At 42.4% G+C, this 21,563-nt stretch overlaps 1 gene segment (V, D, J or C); it reads right to left on the reverse strand.

Annotated features, from left to right (window-relative positions):
* Positions 1 to 21,563, reverse strand: part of LOC105481632 (tyrosine-protein phosphatase non-receptor type substrate 1-like) — a 127,791-nt gene that overhangs the window by 19,015 nt on the left and 87,213 nt on the right. The window contains 2 exon segments of the C gene segment in view: positions 14,118 to 14,191; positions 16,690 to 17,722. Coding sequence covers positions 14,118 to 14,142 — 25 coding nt within the window.

Below are 21,563 nucleotides of genomic sequence, written 5' to 3' on the forward strand. Positions count from 1 at the left end.
GAGTTTCAGTCTGGGCCGGGGCTCCACTCACCCCACTGCTGAGCCTGCTGGTTATCTGACCCCTGCATTGCATAAGGCCCCACTCTCAGAGGGACCCGCACTTGATTTACTGCTCTGCTGTTACTGTTTTGAAACATTTAATTATTCTAGGACATGCTCTGCTAATTATGTGGCCAGTGCTACCATGTGCCTTTGATCTACTGCTGTGAGGTGAGGCAGGAGCACAACATGGCTGGTGGGAGGTCCCCCAGGTTGTTGGGTGCCAGGACCAAGGGCCCTTGCTGGACCCCTCTGAGAACTCCCAGTCCCTGCTATCACCAACACCACCCTCCCAATGCCTCCCCAGACTCACCAATTCCAGAAAGATAACCTTGGCATTCCTGAACTTCCTTTTCCTCTTTCCTTCAGAAACTGATCAAATAGTCAAGCGTAAAGGCCAAAACCGTGGAATTCTGATATAGACCAGGATTTCCGAAGATACGAGCCATGGACTGACATGCAGATCACAGCCCCACCCCAGATGTAGAATCCTACAGAGGTCCTAAAATCTGCAGTTGAACAAACTAAACAAAACAGTATTCTGACTGAGTTAAAACTTAAGAACTACTGATTTAAACTAATGACCCAGAGGAGTTCAGGATGATGACTTGATGGGGGCATTGATGCTGCCTGCACTGGGGGGTGGGGAGAAGGAGGGAAGCCAGGGAGAGATTAACTACTCAGCCACAGGCTCCTTGTCCTTCATGTCTCAGCTCAAATGTCCACCCCAGGAAGCCTTCCCTGACTCCAGCACACAGTGAGCTGAGACCCTGCTCCAAGCTCCCTCAACTCCTGACCTTAGCAGAGCACCTGTCACACCTTCTTATCATTGGTGACTGTCACTACTGCTAGACTGCATGCACCATGGAGGCCAGGAATGGGGACTCTCTTGATCTCCATGGTATCTGCAACACCTAGCACAAGATGTAGCACAAATAAGATGCTTGACAAATACTTGTTCAATGAATGAATGAAGAGAGTTTGGACGTGTAGGGTCAAGGGAATCTTTCAGTCCTAAGAATCTGACACTTACCTTGCAGTGAAGGCTGGTTACTGCCTCTTGCCTGAGGAGACCCTATAGAGGGCTAGCAATATAATTCCCCTCCCCTGGCTGATCTTAAAGTGATGGAAAAAAGACTGACAGGGGAAAATTTAGACTAAGGTGTTAAAGGCTAACATACTATTTCACCCTTCAATATTGGTTGTGATTTCCAAAATGCTATTTGCTAACCCCACTGAGCATCTCACTGGGAAGATCCAAGCCATTGAGGAAAGAAAACAAGCAAAAGAGATTTAAGGGTTAAAGAAACCCTCTTCTGATATTTCACATCATCCCAACAAACTTCTCTGCTGCAGGAGCTGAAGACTTCAGCCACTACAGGTGGACTAGCCCCAGTGACCCCTATCTCCATGAGAGCAAGCAGATACAATAATGGGAGATGATGGGTGAAGATCAATGCCTTAACCCCAAAGAATGGCTTTAATGGTGGACTTGTAGGTTGTCAGCACTTAGGTGGGACACATCTGTAGGAAGAGGAGAAGAAAAGGAAACTCAATGAGGTGATTTGCTTGATAACTTACAGAGAGACCAGCAAGCCAGATAGGAACAACTAGGACCAATGAGGAAGTTACAAGAGGTTCATTTCTGCTTAAGAGAAGCAAGAATTTTCTAACAATAAATGCTGTCCAGCAACAAAACTGTGTATCTTTGGGGGGAACTTTCTTTCATCAGGGAAGTGTAAGTATAGAACTCCTGTTAGAGATGCTGGACAAGGAGTCTAGTTGGACTAGATAAATGATTTTCAAGCCATAGGTCACAATGCTTTCATGGGGCATGAAATCAATGTAGTGGACCTAAAACAGCAATTTTTTAAATGGAAAAGATAGAAGAGAGAGGAAAGAAAAGAATGAAAGGAGGAGAAGGGAAAAGTTAGAAGACAGAATAGGAGGTGAGGGGAGGAGAGATAAAAGAAGAGGAATTATGTGAGTTTATCCCACATAGGAAAGGCAAGAACTGTTCACCAAAACTTTTCTCTGTGTGTGTGTGTGTGTGGGCATGCGCACACACACTAGGTGGCAATATAAAGTATATTACTAACTGTGGGTGATAGTCAAAAAGATTGAACACCTCAGGAAGTTGATCTCTAAGATCCTTCAAACTTAGCAGTTATGTGACATGAGGTCCTTAGGTTTTATGTATCAAATTATGAGAATAGGATTCTAAGATTCATTTATTTCTTTTTTTATTCATTTACTCCACATTTATTTAATACCTGTTTTAAGCCATACTGGGTGCTAGGGGCAAAGAGATACATTAGAATCAGTTCCTGCCCTCCACTTAAGAGATGGAGATGAACATTTACACAGATCATTATAATACAGTGTAGTATATGCTTCAGTAAGCATTTGGCTAAGATTTATACACCTTTCACCCAGCCCCCTGTGCGAACTGATTTTCTTATCTCCATTTTACAGATGGGGAAAAAAAAATCAAAGCTCAAATGGTCACACAAAGGGTGAATCAAGGTCCACCCAGCAGAACCAGAATTTGAACCTAAGACCACCAGGAGAGCCTGAATTTCTAACCGCTGGGCTCCACTGGGGTGTGAAGGGCAGGTGGATGGGATATGGAGGCTCAGAGAAGGAAGGCTGACTGCAGCAGCTAGGGGTGGGGTGGGGAAGAGGCCAGGGAAGGCTTCATAGCCAAGGGATCCTTGAGCTATGTCTTGAAGGAAGAAGACTTGGATGGCTTGACAAGGGGGCAAAGGTGTCGCCTTCCATACAGCCAGCAGAAGCCGCTCAGAGAACAGCAAAACGTGTGCGATATAGAGCAGGCAGACCTGATGTGAACTTCCGTTCCAGCTTTTACTATCCGTGTGACCCTGGATAAGTCGCCTAACCCCTCTAAACCTCCATTTCTTCATGCATTAGATGGGAGTTATTATGAAACGAGAGATTACGCACCTAATGCATCTAGCATTAGCACAGTGCCTGGAAAATAATAGAAGCCTCATGCTAATTACAACCTATTTATGACAGTTTGCCGCTTATTAGCTGAGTAACCTTGAGCAAATTGCTAACCTCTCTGTGCCTCACTTCCCTCATCTTTACAATGGGAATCATAATAGCAGTATCACATATAGTTATGAAAATAAAATTAATACACCTGACATGCTTAGAAGAGTATGAGGCAAAAATCATGTGGATGATAAAGGTAGGTCACTGTTAATACTTCTATGTGCTACACACCGTGCAGAGAGTTTTACCACTTTATTTATTAATTAGGTTAACAAATGATCATCGAAGGTTTGCTAGGTTCCAGGCAATATTCAAGGTGCAGCAGAGAATACGAAGTAGGTTAGGACAAGGCTGGAACCCTGGGCGGAATTTGTTTGCTGGGGAGTGGGAGGGAGAATAGGATTTGGGTGGGAGGTGAGATAAGTGGTGAGAAATGAGGCTGGAGAGACGGAATGGGTCAGATCATAAAAATCATTTTATGTCATGTCGTCCTATAAACAGTGGTGAGTCCACAGAGATTTTCAATCTGAGGGATTTTTATTCTTAGAATTTATGATTCTCCAGTTGTAAAACTCTATGACTCTACGTGCCAAAGTCTTTATGATTCCAAGATTATAGTCCTATGATTTTGTGACTGTTAATATTTCTTACTTGCTGTAGTAGATTGATATTAAAACTCCCCACAGTGGAGACTTTTGTTTTCAACTCTGACATGCAAAGAACTCAGAAGTCATTACTCCTGACCTTACAACAAGAAAAGGCTGGATATGCTGAAAATCAGTGACTTTCCTTGAACCCATTAGGAAACTGAGGTTGCAGAGCAAACTACCACCTAAAAATCTGGAGAGTCAGGTGAGTCCAGATAGATGTGACCCCCAAGTTCTGCTTCCCTGGAGCAATGCCTAAGTCGGTCAGTGGGAATGCTTACATAGTAACTCTGATGAATTGCCAAGGCTATGTGCAGACTAGCATGAGAGGCAGAAGCGCGAGAGGGAAGACCTCACACTCTTGCAGGTTTTTCATCCAGAAAGCTCACCAAGCTCCATTAAGAAAGCTCCCCACAGGGCCCCAGCAGGGAGAGGCAAAAGACAGCTATGTGTGAAGCCCACCCAGGATCTCTTCCCTCATCTCCAGAGGCAAGGACTTCGGCAGAGGGCACTTCTGAAACTCTATCCTCGCTAGGCTAAAGGAGCTCTGCATCACTCCAGGCCTCTCCAGACTTCCTGTCCCACCTAGGGAGGAAAAAAGTGGTGGCAGGGGAGGGAGCTCTACCCCTGCAGGAAGAAGAAAAATACTTCTAAAGTCCACACTCCTGAAGCAAGAGGCCCACCAAAGATTGAGACTTAATAAGAGGATTAGGGAATTCCTCTGTCCTCCATACTCTAGCACATACCAATAAGGCTCCAATAGAGTACAGTGACTTACAGCTGCAAGACACAGACTCTCTGGGGAGCTGTACAAAGGAAAGCTCCAGAGCCAAGAGAAGAGAAAACAAGGACCTTAAAGGAATTGGAAGTCTCTGATGCTTATAGCTACAACAAGCATTAAATGCTGCCCAACTCCTAGCCAGATTAACATCAATCCTCACATTAAAGGTCTATTTACCTCAGTGTTTATTTTCTTATTCAACATGTCCAGCTTTCAGCAAAAATTTACAAAGCAAGCTGTAGAGGCTGAGCATCCCTAATCTGAAAATCTGAAATTTGAAATGCTCCAAAATCTGAAACTTTTTGAGGGCCAACATGACAACACAAGTGGGAAATTCTACACCTGATCTCATGGGATGGTCTGCAGGCAAAACACAGTCAAAACTTTGTTTCATGCACAAAATTTTAAAAATACTGTATAACTGGTTGCATTGGCATGCACCTGTAGTCCCAGCTACTTAGGAGGCTGGGGGCAGGAGGATTGCTCGAGCCCAGCAGTTCAAGTCCAGCCTGGGCAACATAGCAACACTCCATCTCTCTATATACATTATATGCTAACACACACACACTCACACACAGTATATGTGTGTATTTTATACACATAGTATAAAATTTACACTATAATTTTATATGCATAGTACATAATATTAGTCCGTTTTCATGCCGCTGATAAAGACATACATAAGACTGGGCAATTTACAAAAGAAAGAGGTTTAATTGTACTTACAGTTCCACGTGAAGCCTCACAATCATGGTGGAAGGCAAGGAGGAGCAAGTCACATCTTACATGGATGGCAGCAGGCAGAGAGAGCTTGTGCAGGAAAACTCCCCTTGTTAAAACCATCAGATCTCATGAGATTTATTCATTATCATGAGAACAGCATGGGAAAAAACTGCCCCCATAATTCAATTACCTCCTACTAGGTCCCTCCCACAACACATGGGAATTCAAGATGAGATTTGGTGGGGGGACACAGCCAAACCATATCATATAGTATAAAATTATCTTCAGGTTATGTGTGTAAGGTATGTATGAAACATAAATGAATTTTGTGTTTAGACTTGGGTCCTACCTCCAAGATATCTCATTATGTATATGCAGACATGCCCTCCCCCCAAAAAAAAAAAAAAAAAAAAAACTCTAGGACACTTCTGGTCCTAAATATTTTAGGTAAGACATACTTAATCTGTGTTATTTCTCCAAGGCTGCTGTAACAAATTAGGACAGGCTGGGTGACTAAAAACAACAGAATTTTATTCTGTTAATGTTCTGGAGACCAGAAATCCAAAATCAGAATCACTGGGCTAATACCAAGGTGTCAGCAGGGCTGTGTTCCCTCTTAAGGCTCTATAAGGAAGAATCTCTTCCTTGCCTCTCCCAGCTTCTAGTAGCTGCTGGCATTCCTTGGTTTGTAGCCAAATCACTCCAACCTCCTTCTCTCTGGTCATGTCACCTCCTCCTCTTCTGTGTATCAAATCTCCCTCTGTCACCCTCTTATAAGGAGACATGTAGAAAGAAGTACAAAGTAGGAGGACTCACACTCTCAATTTCAAAACTTACGATAAAGCTATAGTAATTAACACAGTATGATAATGACATAAGGTTATATAAACCAATATATAGACATATAGACCAGTGCAATAGAATTGAAAGTCCAGAAATAAACCCATAAAATATATGGCCAATTGTTTTATGATCAGCGTGTTAAATCCAGTCAGTGTAGAAAGAATAGTCTCTTCAACAGGTTGCGCTGCAACAACAGGATTTCCATGAACAAAAGAAATGAAGTTGGGTTCCTACATCACTCCGTATGTAAAAATTGGCTCAAAATAAATTAGAGCCTGAATGTAAAAGCTAAAATCATAAAATTGTTAGAAAAAAGCATAGATGTAAGCCTTCACAACCTTGGGTTTGGCAGCGGTTGCAAAAGCATGAGCAATAAAAGAAAAAATTAATTAAAATTAAAAACTTTTGTGCATCCAATGTTATTATCAAGAGAGTGAAAAGACAACGCATGCAATGGGAGAAAATATCTGCAAATTATATATCAATAATATAATTATTAGAATATATTAAGAGCTCCTACAACTCAACAATGAAAGAGACAAACAACCCAATTAAAAAATGGGGAGAGGACTTGAATAAGCATTTCCCCGGAGAAGATACACAAATGTCCAATAAGCACAAGAAAATATGCTCAACGTCATTAGTCATTGAGGAAATACAAAATCAGAACCACTTCATACCTAAGAGGATGGCTATTTACAAATAACAACTAAAAAAGGGAAAAAAAAAAGTGTTGGCAATGATGTGGAGAGATTGGAACCCTTGTTCATTGATGGTGAGAATGTAAAAGGGTGCGGTCACTGTAGAAAAGTTTTCTAGTTTCTCAAAAAGCTAAACATAGAATTGCCATATGATCCAGCAATTCCACTCCTAGCTTTATAGTGCAAAGAACTGAAAACAAGGACTATGATACTTGCCTGCCAATGTTCATTGCAACATTCTTCACAATAGCCAAAAGATGGAACACAAATCAAGTGTCCATCAACAGAAAAATGACTAAACAAAATGTGGTACATACATATAATAAAATATTATTCAGCCATAGAAAAGAATAAAATTCTGACAGATGCTACAAAAGGATCAATCTTGTAAACATTATTATGTTAAGTGAAATAAGGTTGATGTAAAAGGACAAAAAGTGTATGAGTCCACTTATATGAAATCCACTTTGTGCATCTGCTTTGTTAAACAGTTTGGTGATTCTTTGATATGTTAAATATACAGCTACCATATGACTCAACAATTCCACTTTTAGGTATTTACCTAAGGGATTTGAAACATATATCCACACAAAAACTCATACATCAATGTTCATAGCAGACTTGTTCATCAGAGCCAAAAGATGAAAATAACCCTAATGTCCATCAACTGATAAAAAAACAAAATGGGATGATGCAATAAAATATGACATCATACAATGGAATATTATCCAGTTATAAAAAGGAATGAAGTAGTGATACATGGCCACAGTGGCATGCAACTACAGTCCCAGCTACTTAGGAGGCTGGGGCAGGAGGATTGCTTGGACGAACATGGATGAACTCTGAAAACATTACACTAAGTGAAAAAAGCCAGACATAATATAGAATCACATCATATGATTGCATTTATATGAAATGTCCAGAACAGGAAAATTCATAGAGACATAAAGTAGATTGGTGGTTGCCAGGGTCTCCGGGAAGGGGAAATGGGAAGTAACTGCTAAAGGGTATGGATTTCTTCGTGGAGTAATTATAAGTTTCTGGAATTCGTGTTGATAATTTCACATCTTTTTTTTTCTTTCTTTCTTTTTTGAGATGGAGTCTTGCTCTGTTGCCCAGGCTGGAGTGCAGTGGCATGATCTCAGCTCACTGCAACCTCTGACTCCTGGCTTCAAGCAATTGATTCTCTTGCCTCAGCCTCCTGAGTAACTGAGACTACAAGGCACCCACCACTAAGCCTGGCTAATTTTTGTATTTTTAGTAGAGATGGGGTTTCACCATATTGGTCAGGCCCCAAGTGATCCACCTGCCTTGGCCTCCCAAAGTTCTGGGATTACAAGCATAAGCTGCCATGCCCAGCAATAATTTCACATCTTTGTGAATATACTAATCAGCACAGAACTGTATACTTGGAAAGGGTGAATTTTATGGTATGTGAACTATGTCTCAATTTTTTAAGTAAGGGAATAGAGGAAGATACACTATACTCACACTAATCAAAAGGATACTGGAGTAGCTATTAATATATTCATTTTAGACAAAGCGGACTTTAGAATAAGAAAGAGTATCAGAACTAATGAGGTCATTCTATAATTATAAAGGAGTCAATTCTCCAAGAAGTCATAATCATCTTAAGCTTCTAACAAGTGTCAAAATTCATGACATGAAACAGACAGAACTAAAAAGAGAAATAGGCAAATCCACAATTAACGGTTGGAGACTTCAACACCCCTCCTTCAGTAATTAATAGATCAAAGAGGCAGAAAATCAGTAAAGATACAGATGACCTGTACAGCACTATTAATTAATTTGATCTAATTAACATTTATAGAGTATTTCATCCAATAACAGCGGAACGCACATTCTTCTCAAACACTCATGGAATGTTCACCAAGACAGACCACATTCAGGACCATCACATGCACCTTCACAAATTAAAAAGAATAGAAATCATACAAATTATGTTCTCAGATCACAAAGGAATTAAACTAGAAATCAAAAATAAAGATAGCTGACTATAGTAGGAAATTAAACAGTACACTTTTCAATAAACCATGGGTCAAAAAAGAAGTCTCAAGAGAAATCAGAAAATACTTTGAACTAAATGAAAATAAAAAGTATAAAACTTTGGGTTATTTGGCTAATGTAGTGCATAAAAGGAAATTTGTAGCATTCAATGTGTGTCAGAAAAGAAGAAATTCCAAAATCAGTAGCCTAAACTTCTACCTTAGTAAACTAAAGAACAGAAAGCTAAATTCGAGACAATAGGAGAAAGAAAATAATAAAAATTACAGCAGAAATCAGTGAAATGAAAAACGGAAAAACAATAAAGAAAATAAATAAAAGCCAAAAGCTAGTTCTTTATAAATAGGAATAAAATTGATAAGTCCCTAACCAGGCTAACCAAGGAAAAGCAAGTGAGAAGACACAAATTACTAACACTGAGAAAAAAAGAGGGGTCATTACTATTGATCCCACAGAAACTGAAAAGATGATCAGGGGATACTATGGACAACCCTATTCCCATAAATTTGATAATTTAGATCAAATTAGCCAATTCCTTGAAAGACACAAACTACCAAAACTTACTTAAGGAGAACCAGAGAAAACTTAGATTGTTCTATGCCTAGTAAACCAATTCATTTAGTAGTTAAAATCCATCTATAAAAGGAAATACCAGAACAATATGGTTTCATTGATGAAATCTGCCAAACATTTAAGGAAGAAGTAATACCGATTTTATATAATATCTTCCAGAAAATAAAAGAGAAAGGAACACTTTCCAACTCATTTTATGAGGTTAGAATTACTCTAATGCCAAAATCAGATAAAGACATTAAAGAAGAAAAGAGCTACAAATATCTCTCATAGACATAACTGTAAAAATCCTTAATAAAATATCAGCAAATTGAATCCAGCAATATTTAAAAAGGATAATAATATATCACAATTAATGAGGTTCATTCCAGGAAGAGAAGGCCGGTTCAATATTTATAAATCAATCAATGTAATACATCATATTAATAGACTAAATAACAAAAGCATATGATCGCATCAATATACACAGAAAAAGCATTTGACAAAGTGCATTGCTCACTCAAGATTTTAAAACTCTAAAAATATTAAGAATACAAGGGAAATTTCTTAACCTAATAAGGATATATACAAGAAACCAATATGTAGCATCATATTTAATGTAAAAGAATGAATGTTTTCCTAATAAAATTGAGAAAAAGGTAAGAATGCTCTCCCACACCATTTCTCTTCACCATCATACTGGAAGTCCTAGATACTGCTAGGAAATGAAATAAATGGTATACAGTTTGAAAAGGAAGGAACAAAACTGTCTTTATTCGTGTATGATGTGGCTGTCTACACAGAAAATCCCAAAGATCTACCAAACAAACAAAAGAAAAACTTCTGGAACAAATAAGATAATTTAGCAAGGTCATAGGACACAAGACTAATATACAAAAGTCAATTACCTTCTTCTATGCCAGTAATAAACAAATAGAATTGTAAATTTAATAAACTAAATACCTTTTGAAATAGCATCCCCCAAGATGAAGTACTGAGGTATAAATCAAACAAAATATATAGAGCACCTGTATGTAGAGAACGAAAAAACAAAAACAAAAGAAATCAAAGATCTAAATCATGGAGAGAATGAAGAGACAACTATGGAGTGGAAGAAAATTCTGCATTTATAAACTATACATCTCATAAGGGGTTAATATTCAAAATGTGTTAAGAAACTCAAACAACTAAATAGCCTGGCCAACATGACAAAACCCCATCTCTACGAAAAATGTCCAAGAATTAGCCAGGCATGGTGGTACACGCTTGTAATCCCTGCTACATGGGAAGCTGACTCACGAGAATCATTTGAAGCCTGGAGGTGGAGGTTGAAGTGAGCAGAGATCGTGCCACTGCACTCCAGCCTGGGCGACTGAGCGAGATTGTCTCAAAAAAAAAATTTTTTTTTTTTTCACATGGGATGGCAAAGTACAGCCAACACTATTCTGAAAAACAACCAAGTTGGAGGACTCACACTGCCCAATTTTAAGACTTACTATAAAACTACAGTAATCAAAGACAGTGTGGTCAAAAAAACAGACACATAGATCAATGGAACAGAATGGAAGGCCCAGAAAGATATCCACACAAATACAGTCAACTCATTTTTGACAAAGATGCTGGAACAATTAGATGTTTATAGACAAAAAAAAAAAAAATCCTTAACATAGGCCTTATACCTTACATGAAAATTAATATGAAGTCAAAATAGATCATAGACTTAATGTAAAACACAAAACAATAAAACTGCTAGAAGAAAGCATAGGAGAAATCTACTTGACTTTGGGTCTGGTGACAAGTTTTTAGATACAATACCAAAAACATAATTTTAAAAAATTGATAGTTGTACTTTATTAAACTTTTGCTCTATAAAAGGCACTGTTGGCCAGGTGTGGTAGTTCAGACCTGCAATCCCAGCACTTTGGGAGGCTGAGGCATGCGCATGATCACTTGAAGTCAGGAGTTCGAGACCAGCCTGGCTAACATGGTAAAACCCCAACTCTACTAAAAAAATACAAAAATTAGCTGGGCGTGGTAGCACGTGCCTGTAGACCCAGCTACTCAGGAGGCTGAGGCAGGAGAATCACTTGCACCCGGGAGGTGGAGGCTGCAGCGAGACGAGATCCCACCATTGCACTCCAGCCTGGGTGACAGAGTGAGGCTCCGTCTTAAGAAAAAACAAAGGCACCGTTAAGAGGATGAAAAGAGCAGCCAGGCATTGACTGTGGTGTCTCACGCCTATAATCCCAATGCTTTTGGAGGCTGAGGTGGAAGGATTGCTTGCATTCAGGTGTTCAAGACCAGCCTGCGCAACATAGCAAGACCCCACCTCTTAAAAAAAAAATTAGCTGGGCATTGTAGAATACCTGTAGTCCCACCTATTCAGGAGACGGTGGTAGGAGGATTGTTTGAGCCCAAGAGTTTGAGGCTACAGTGAGCTATGATTATGCCACAGCATTCCAGACTGGGTGACAGAACGAGACCCTGTCACTAAAAAGAAAAAACAAAAAGAGGATGAAAAGACAAGACACAGGATAGGAGTAAATATTTGCAAATCACGTAGCTAATGAAAGATTGTATTAGGGCTTCTCAGAGAATCAGAATTTTTAAGTTCAAAGGCCAGGGGTCTGAGGGGAGGGTACCAGCTATTATAGGACCCAGAGTTTGAAGAGCTAAGAACCAGGAGAACTCTGATGTCGAAGAAGAAAAGATGGATGCTCAGCTCAAGGAAAGAGAGAGAATTTGCACCCTCTCTGCCTTTCTGATCTATTCAGACCCCCATGGATTAGATAATGTCCATCTACATCACTGAGGGCAACGCTCTTTACCTAGAGTACTGATTCAAATGCTAATCTCATCTGGAAATGATCCCACAGACACACCAAGAAATAGTTTTACCAGCCATCTGGGCATCCCTTGTGACAACCCAGAGAAGTTGACACATAAAATTAACCATCCCAAAGATCATATCCAGAATATGCAAACAGTGTCTAAAACTCAACAAGAAGAAAACAAACATCTGAATTTAAAAATGGGCAAAACATATGAACAGACATCTCACCAAAGAAGGTATACAAATGGCAAATAAGCATATGAAAAAATGATCATTTGTCATTATAGAAATGCAAATTAAAACAACTACTACACACCTATTAAAATAGCTAAATTGCAACCAACTGGCAATACCAGTGCTGATGAAGATGCAGAGCAACAGAACTGTCACTCATTGCTAGCGGGAATGAAAAATGGTACTTTGGAAGCACACTTTGGAAGTTTGGCAGTTTCTTATAAAGTTAAACATAGATTTACCATACAATCTAGAAATTACGCCCCTAGGTATTTACTCAACCAATAAGAAATCTTATGTCTACACAAAAACCTGCACCCAATGTTTACAGCAGCTTTATTCACAGTAAAGTCAGATGCAACTAAGATGTCCTTTAATAGGTGAATGGATAAACAAACGGTGCAACAGTCATACTATGGAACATTATTCGGAGATAAAAGGAACAAACTGTTAATTCACACAGCAATATGGATGACTCTTAAGTGCATATTGCTAAATGAAATAAACCAGTTTCCAAATGTTTTATATATGTATATATCTATACATACATATACACATACCTACACATATATATACATATATGATAATTCCGTTTATATGATTTCTTTAAAAAAGCAAATGATAGAGATGGGAAATAGGTCAGTGGTTGCCAGAGGACTGAGAAGGAGACAGGTGGCTAAGTAAAGCACAGTGGATATTTTAGAGCCATGAAACTATTCTGTGTGGTACTGTAGTGATTGATATATCTGCTAAGGGCTTGTTATCCAGAACGTATAAAGAGGTCCTACACTATCCATTTGTCACTATGCATTTGTCAAAACCATAGAATTATACAGCACAAAAAGTAAACCTTTGCCAGGCGCAGTGGCTCACGCCTGTAATCCCAGCACTTTGGGAGGCCAAGGCAAGCGGATCACCTGAGGTCGGGAGTTCAAGACCAGCCCGACCAACATGGAGAAACCCCGTCTCTAGTAAAAATACAAAATTAGCTGGGCATGGTGGCGCATGCCTGTAATCCCAGCTACTCGGGAGACTGAGTAGGAGAATCGCTTGAACCCGGGAGGCGGAGGTTGCGGTGAGCCAAGGTTGCACCATTGCACAATCTTGCAACAAGAGGGAATCTCCATCTCAAAAAAAAAAAAAAAAAGTAAACCTTAATGTATGCCATTTTAAAAAATCTACTAGGAGGATGGGGAATCACAGGATAAAAAATGCAGATGATGACAAAATAATCTAATTGTATTACAAACGTATGAGAGATCTCATTGAAGGGCATGGAGACTAGAAGTGCTGACCTAAACAACTTTGGAAATGACTGGAAACAAGAAGGCTAAAGACCAAAAGAGCTGTCCATAAGCACTGCCCTCCAGTTAGTAGAGCTGAAGCTGTTTCTCACAGGGGTAGCGCTTGACAATTCTGAAACGCCAGTACAAGTGTACTAACATTGAACAATTAAGTAAATGGATGACAGATGGCAGGAGCCAGGTTTTTCACTGCTGAAGTGGAAGGTTATAGATAAGCAAAGGGAGAAGGATAGAATGAACAGTATGAATGTGTCAGAATCAGAGATGGCAGCATGAGCTCATGTTTAACTTAATATAGATACCGATGATAGATACAGAATCATTACAGTTATATGTGTACACAGGCTAGGATACGTACACGTATTTCCTAGCCCTGCTCCCTGGCAGTGGGTCCCCAGTAGCAACATGCAAACTCACCATTCAGATCTGTTTCTAATAACATTCTCCGGTGAAAGGAACCAGGCTCCCTGGAGAAATGGCTGATTCTAAGGCTGGGAAGAAAATATGCAAGATGAGTCTGGAGCAGCTTTAGTGCCAGAAAGTAAGGAAGGGCTCAAAAACATAACAAAAAAATATGGCAAAGGGACACAGGAGCCAATAGAGAGAGCTCCCAGGTGCCAAAACTGGAACAATTTAAAGCAACAATATAAATAACATAGTATTGGATTACAATGAAAAGTACAAAATAAATATCCATGAGTGCACATGGATATAACAAATGACTGAATAAACAAATAGCAGAAGAATTCCAAATAACTTATTACATACTGCCCCCTTAAGGAAGTGAAGCATAACTCCCCATCCCTTAAGTGGAGGCTGTGCATAGAGGTTATTATATGAGGCTATTCTCATTATTAGATTGGGGTTATTATCAGACTGGTTTGGGGGAGGAAAACCACAGAGGTACAGTGTCATTCTCAACAAGTTATATCGAGAAAATATACTATCAATATCAGTATCACTTAATGTTAACCTTGATCACCTGGTTATTTGATCAGTCTTCTGTTGAAATTATTGTTGTTAATTGTTATTTTTAATTATTATTGTTGTTAATTATTTGATCAGTCTTCTGTTGCTGAGCCTTGAGGCTTGAGGTAACGTCTGTCAGGTAATGGCAAAGGTAATGTTTATCAAGTTTTTTCAACAGAATGCTAACTAGAATATTATAAATATATTTTTAAATGACTGTAGTGCTTCAGGGCCCTGGCATCATACTCTGCAATGTGACTTTGCCGCTCCTCCCTGGGAGAAGTGATTTCTATTTCCCCATCTCTTGAATCTAGGATGGCTTGTGACATGCTTGGACCAATAGAATGTAATGGATGTAAATTCACACCAGTTATAGTCTCAGGAGGCACTGCGTGTAGCCAGACGTTGAGGGACACATAGCCTGAACACCTCTCTAACCCTAGCTGATAGCTAGTCGACTACTGTGATTTAGGCCAGACATGTGATTTAGGCCATTCCAAATACACCAGCCCCAGCAGACTCACCCTCTCTGATCCAAGACACAAGGAGCAAATGCAAAGTTAGCTGAGCTTGGCCCAGATCAGCAGTGCTACCCAGCTGACCCACATGAGCAATACGAAAAGCTGTCTGTTTAAAGCCACTGAATTTTGGAGTGGTTTGTTATACCGCAATAGCTATGTGCCTCACTGGCACCTAGGCATAACAATGCATGTAGGTGGTTATTTGTCGTAACACACTGTGATTAGAGAAGATTAGGAGCAGCCTCAAGGCTCAGCAATAGAACACTGATCAAATAATTACAGGAGAGCCAAACAATGGAATATTATGCAGCTGTTCAAAAGAATGAGGCAGCCCCATGTGAATCAACATGGAACAAACTCCATGATGCATTTTTAAGCGAAGCAGCAAGAGGCAGAAGAGTATATAGGGCAAGCTACTATTGATCCTGTAAAATAATTGTATTTGCATAGACTATCTCCAGGAGGGTACACAGAAACCTGTAACAATGGCTGTCTCTAGGAAGGGGAACTGGGTGCCTGGGGAACAAGAGTGGAAGCGAGACTTCCTTTTCAGGCTATCTTCTTTTTTATCTTTTGAATCGTGTAAATGTGTTATCTATTCAAAAATAAACAAAACCAGAATGTAAAAACTCCTATGCCTTTCAAATTCAGAGAGCCTTATTATTCTCTTTCCAAGACTCCCAAGATCCACCGGGACGAAAAAACAGCAGTCAGGGAACCATTCCGATTTTCTCTGCTCTCTCCCCGACAGTCCCCACCCGCGCAGAGTGAAGCTGATTTCTCTGGTAAACCTTGTTTGTGAGCTTCGCCCAGGCGACACTACCTCGCCTGCCACTGGAGGGCAGCGCGAGGCTTCCTTCCTGGGGAGGAATTGCGGAGAGACGGTGGTCGGCCCTGAATAGCAGGCTGGCTCCTACATGAAAGGCTCTGGCTTTCCGTTTTTGTTTGCATCTTTGTTTGCTTTCTTTCTTCTTTTCTTTTCTTTTTTGGGAAAAAAAAAAAAAAAGAACAAAAAATGGCCTCTACCCAAGAACCCCATTCCAGGCAGTAGATTCGCCAGCCATTGCTTGTGCGTCTTCGCCAAGAGAGGGGGAGATGCGCCGGCGCTCCTTACCGCTCACATCTACCCGGCTGGATAAAACCATTTGGGGAACTTGCCCTTCAGACTGCTGAAGACTTGCTGCTTCACAAGTCTTACTTGTGAAGACCCGGAGGGTTTGCCTTTGACCCCGCCTGTGACCTTAAGAAAACCCCTTTCTACCCTGCGCCTGTCCCACAGCTGGAAGTGATAATTTTAAGGATGAATTAAACACTTGATTTGTGACACTGCGGAACTAAGCACTTTCTGGACTGTGTTATGCCCCATTTTACAGATGAGGAAGCTGAGGCCTCCAGAGGCGGAGTAACTTGCCCGTGGTTACACAGCTAGTCAGTGGCGGGCAGGATTTGAATCCAGGGTTCCCCGCTTCCTAATCCTCTGCTTTTACGACTTAACTTACCCTGCCTCCAAGGGCTGCTGGGGAAAACGAGGGTTTCAAAGGAGAAGCGGCTAAGGAAAAGCTCTGGAAAGGGCCAAAGGAGAAGCGGCTAAGGAAAAGCTTTGGAAAGGGCCAACGGAGCGGATATTCAGGGAGCCTCTCTGCGAGCCACGCGCCGGCACGCCTCTGGGAAGCCCGCCTCCCCCTGCAGATAGGCGTTGTGACATTCTTGCGTCCCTGTCGAACATGCGAAGAGACCGAGGCCCAGAGTGGCGCAGGGCGAGCCCGGAGGCTGCGCCCCAGTGCTGAAGGAGCCACTGCCGCCGCTTCTTCCGCTCCGCTGCAATCCGCACGCAGGCGCCGGCTCCCCGAGGCCCCGGGCGCACTAGCCGCACGCCTGGGTAAAAGGTCCGGATGAGTCTGCAGAAGCGCGCCCACGCCCGAGACGGCCGTTTCCGCCGGCCTGGGAAGGGGGCAGAGAAGGGGGTCGCTCGGGCCGCAGCGTCCCAGTCCCCGCCGGCCGAGCCGTGTCTTGGGCCAGTCTCCACACTTCGCTTCTTCCCCACCTGGGGAAGGGGGCGCAGCGGTAGGGCACTGGAGCGCACGATGCACCCCGCCAACGGGTCCTTTCTGCAAACGGGGTTCCTGTTTTCATGCAAATGCCTTTGTTAGCGCACCGGGAACCAGGAGGACGAAACTGCAGCTGACGCGGGCTGCGCGCCGCTTTTCCGCCTTCGCTTGATTCGGCCTGAACGACTAAAACGCGCCGCGCCAGGAACAAAAACACCGGCGCCGCGGAAACCCGCAGTAGCGGCGCGAGAAGTGCGGCTCGGTTGGGGTCCGCGAGAAGCGGTGCACGCGGCGGCTCACGCGGCGGGGCTGGTGCCTGGAGGCCTTCACACCGCATCACCGAGGGCAAGGAACCTCCAACTCTCCTTCAGTTTCTCCACCTGCATTGGGATGTCCTATATAAGGAGTGCCCGCTCCTTGCTGTAATTATTTTGTCCAAGCACTGTGGGAGGCAGCGTTGAGGAGGCTGTTGTGGGGAGTTTGCCTGTCAGAGAGAAGAGGGAAGTAAACAAGAAACATACAGACAAAATAATTTCAAATAGCAACAAGTGTTGATATCATAGCAAACACCACTGCAACGCTTGTGCCAGGCTCTGCTCTATGCTATATGCACATTAGGTCATGTAATCCTCACTCCCTTGCACAGATAAGAAAATGCAGGTTGAATAATCTATTCAAGGGAAATAGGAAGTTGAACAATATGTGGAGAAACAGGTTGAACAGTATGTGGGGAACTAGGTTGAACAATAGCCTCAAGTGTGCAGTAGGTAGGCTGGGCACTTGAGAATATTGGGCCCAGCAGGGGTTTGACCCAGCCAGTCCAGCCCCAAGTGGAAGCTTTTGCACACTCCGTTACACCACTTTTGGCTGTACTAGGAAGGAAGTAAAGTGGTGACACGCTCAAGAGAGAGTTGGGGCTAGATAGGAGCTGCTCCTAGAAGGATGTCAATGGCCATCTCTATGCAAGGGAGTGTCTAAGCTGAGGCCTGCACAATAAGAGGAACTAGCCTTGCAAAGAGCTGGGCATGTCCAGCAGAGAAAACAGCAAGGGCAAAGGCCTTGAGGTGGAAGAGTACCTGTGGGGTTTCATGAACATAAGGATGGAACTCAGTGAGCAGCAATAAGAAGGAGAGGAGATGGTCAGGAGCTGAGGGTAGCAGGCTTTGCAGGTCTCAGCAAGGAGCTGGACTTTCATTCTAGGTGTGATGGGAAGTTTTGTTGTTATGGCCACTGAAGGAATTGGGTGGATGGAGTTCGACTAGAGGGTGGATGCCCTTCCTGCCCTACCAGCCTTGAGTTCAAGGAGGAAGTTGATTACTCAGGCCTTAAGCATGCCCCTCCTCATCTGGCCTCCTGGCTTCTAGGAGATTCCTGAGGACATTCACCAAGTCTCCAACATTACCTGATGTCAGATCAGGTAAGCCCTCATCTTACAGATAGGGCTGAGACTCAGGCCCCGACTTCAGGGATGTGTCTTCACCTTTGAGTAGGAGAAGCAAGGGTGGTATCTGCTTCATCTACTCATGTAACTGCAGCACCTAGCACAGGCTGACCAGCCCATCCTTGGACCCAGGCAAGCAGAGCTGTGCCCTGGCCAGCCTCCAGCTGCGTACGTCCCCATAGGCTAGAGAGTCTGCAGTGCCAAGGGGATATACCCGTCCAAGTCTTTGCTCCTTGTCTAGAGTACTACAGATTCCTAGGATTCCAGAGCTCCCTACCTAAAAGTCCCAAACCTGCTGCCAGGCCTCTTCCTGGTCTATTGTCTGGAGGCAGAACACTAAACCCAGGGTGTAGCCAAGGGGCACTGCTGAGTATGGGGTGTGGATGGAGCTTGGACCTGCAGCCTGGTATGTCTACACACATGCAGGTGAGGTGTGCACGGTACAGGATGGAGCTGGGGATGAGAAGGGAAGGTGGCAGGTTATAGGCTGGGAAATGAGCAACCAGGGGATGGGGCTGGCTCTCCCCAGCACCACCACATGTCAGTGCAAGTATCTAAGAAGTCTGTTTCCAAATCGATCCTGGCCTTTCAGGCTGCTGAGAAGTTATACTTATTGAGGAGAAGGATAGAACATTTAAGAGAAGGTATTGGTTTGATTTATAACTTTTAAATATTTAGATTTAAGGGTGAGTGGCCACCAGCCTCCACCAATATCAGGAGTGTGTTTGGCCTAGACCCTAGGAGATATTCAATATTTATCAAATAGATGGATTAATCTCATTTAATTTAATCCTCACACAGACTCAATGGAGGGAAATCACGTCGTCTGTATTTTATTGATGAGGAAACTAAGGCTTAGAGATTTAATGACTGACCCTATTTGTCAAGTTAGAAATTTGTCTTGCAGAGCTGAGAGCCTCAAGCCCTAACGTGTCTGATTCCAAAATCCATTGCAATTGGTTCATGATAAGTTCACACCCATTATGACCACATTAAATATATTATAACTGTTTGATTATGTCACTCACTGATCTTCGGGGACATGAGCACTGGTTATATTACATGAAAAAGGCCTTCTCTTCTTCATTCTTACTCTACCTCTCAGGCACCTTTGGGAAGTAATAAGACAGGAGCTAACACTCCATTTAACAAATGGAAAACTGAGGACTGAGCAATAGCCCGAGGTGTTAACAAGGCTTAAATAGGGAATTTTTTTTTTTTTTTTTTTTTTTAATGTAGCAAGAAATCTGGAGGTAGCTAGGAAAGGGCTGGTGTAATTTTTGCAACATTTTCAGCAAACAACTTCTACCTCTTGGTCTGTTCTGGCTATTTATTGCTGCAGCATAACAAACGGCCCCCAAACAACCACCATTGTATTGTCTATAGTTTTGTGAGTCAGAAATTTGGGCAGGGCTCAGCTGGGTGATCCTTCAGTGATCCATGGAGCACTGACTAGAGTCATTCAGTGATACTCAGGTGCTGATTGGGCTACGCTGGAGAATCAAGATGGTTTCACTTAGATGCCTGATGCTTTCGTGGGGATGGCTGGAACACTGAGCTCAGCTGGGTCCCTCTGCCTCTCCATGGAATCCCAGGGCTTCTCCAGGTGGCTGTCTCCAGCAGGGTAGTTTGACCTTTTTCATGGCAGCTCATGGCTCCCAGAGGCCATAGCAGAAACTGCCAGTCCTCCTAGAGGTTAGGCCTGGAATGGGTGTGGCATTATTTCCACCATACTCTATTGGTCAAAGAAGTCACAGGTCAGCCCAGATTTAAGTACAGGGGAAACTGACTCCTCCTCTCAAAGGGAGGAGGATCAAAGAATCCACAGCCATCTTTAACTCATCACATGGTCCGAGCTACTTGAGATGTAGTCATCATGTCTCAAATTCCAGACAGTGTGGAGGACGGGTGGAGGAAGGTGTTTACCCTCCCTTTTAAGACATTTTCTAGAAGTCACACACAACATTTTCCACTGGCCAGAACTTACATGGGCATACCTAGGATATGGAAGGGAAACTGGAAACTAATCTTTATTTCAGGAGGCATGCCATGTACTCCGATGAAAATTAGGGATTTTGTTGACTAAGGAAGAAGGGGAGCATAGGTATTGAGGACAACTAAAATCTGTTCCATGGTTAGGTGGTTTTTTTTTTTTTTCTTTGCTACCAACAGCCAAACACTATTCCTAGCAGAGATGTTTCAATACTAGTCTTCTCCTTCCTAACACATCCTCCACTCTGTCATCAAAATAATCTTTCCTTTTTTATTATTTGTTATGTTCCTATACCGTATATCTTTTAATCATTCCTATGCCAACAGCAAGTGTCCGAATTGTTTTGTGTTGTGTGGAACAATAATGGCCACACACCAGGCACTGTGTCAAGCACTAAACGAACATATCTCACTTGATCTCCACAGTATCCCACTGAGGGAGGATCACAGATGAGGAAGCAGAAACCCAGACAGGTTAAACGACTTGCTCCGGGCCACACAGTGCGTAGGTGCAAGGCTGAGATTCAAACTCTCGACTGTCAGATTCCAGAGCTGTGCTGCGAAACCCATACATATGAAGCTCAGGGACTGTTTACTGATGACAGTGCCAGCGCATGGGCAAGACTTGTGCCTGGTATGTGAAGGTTACAGGCGACAAGTGTGAGCCAAGAGCCTGCAGATGCTCCCTTCCCGCTGTGATCCTTCAGTAGGGAAGCCTGCATCAAGCCCCAAGGCTATGCTGGCATATTTCATGAAATTAAACTGGCACCAGGAATTCATATCATTCTATTTCCTTTACACCCTGACTGGACCCCAAGTCTGGAGGAGGCTTTGCAGAACTGGCTACATTGCTAAGCAGGGCATAGGTCCAGGTAAATGAGGCACCTTTCCG

This window comes from Macaca nemestrina, chromosome 15, assembly GCF_043159975.1.
Source record: "Macaca nemestrina isolate mMacNem1 chromosome 15, mMacNem.hap1, whole genome shotgun sequence".
In the NCBI taxonomy this organism is placed as follows: domain Eukaryota; kingdom Metazoa; phylum Chordata; class Mammalia; order Primates; family Cercopithecidae; genus Macaca; species Macaca nemestrina.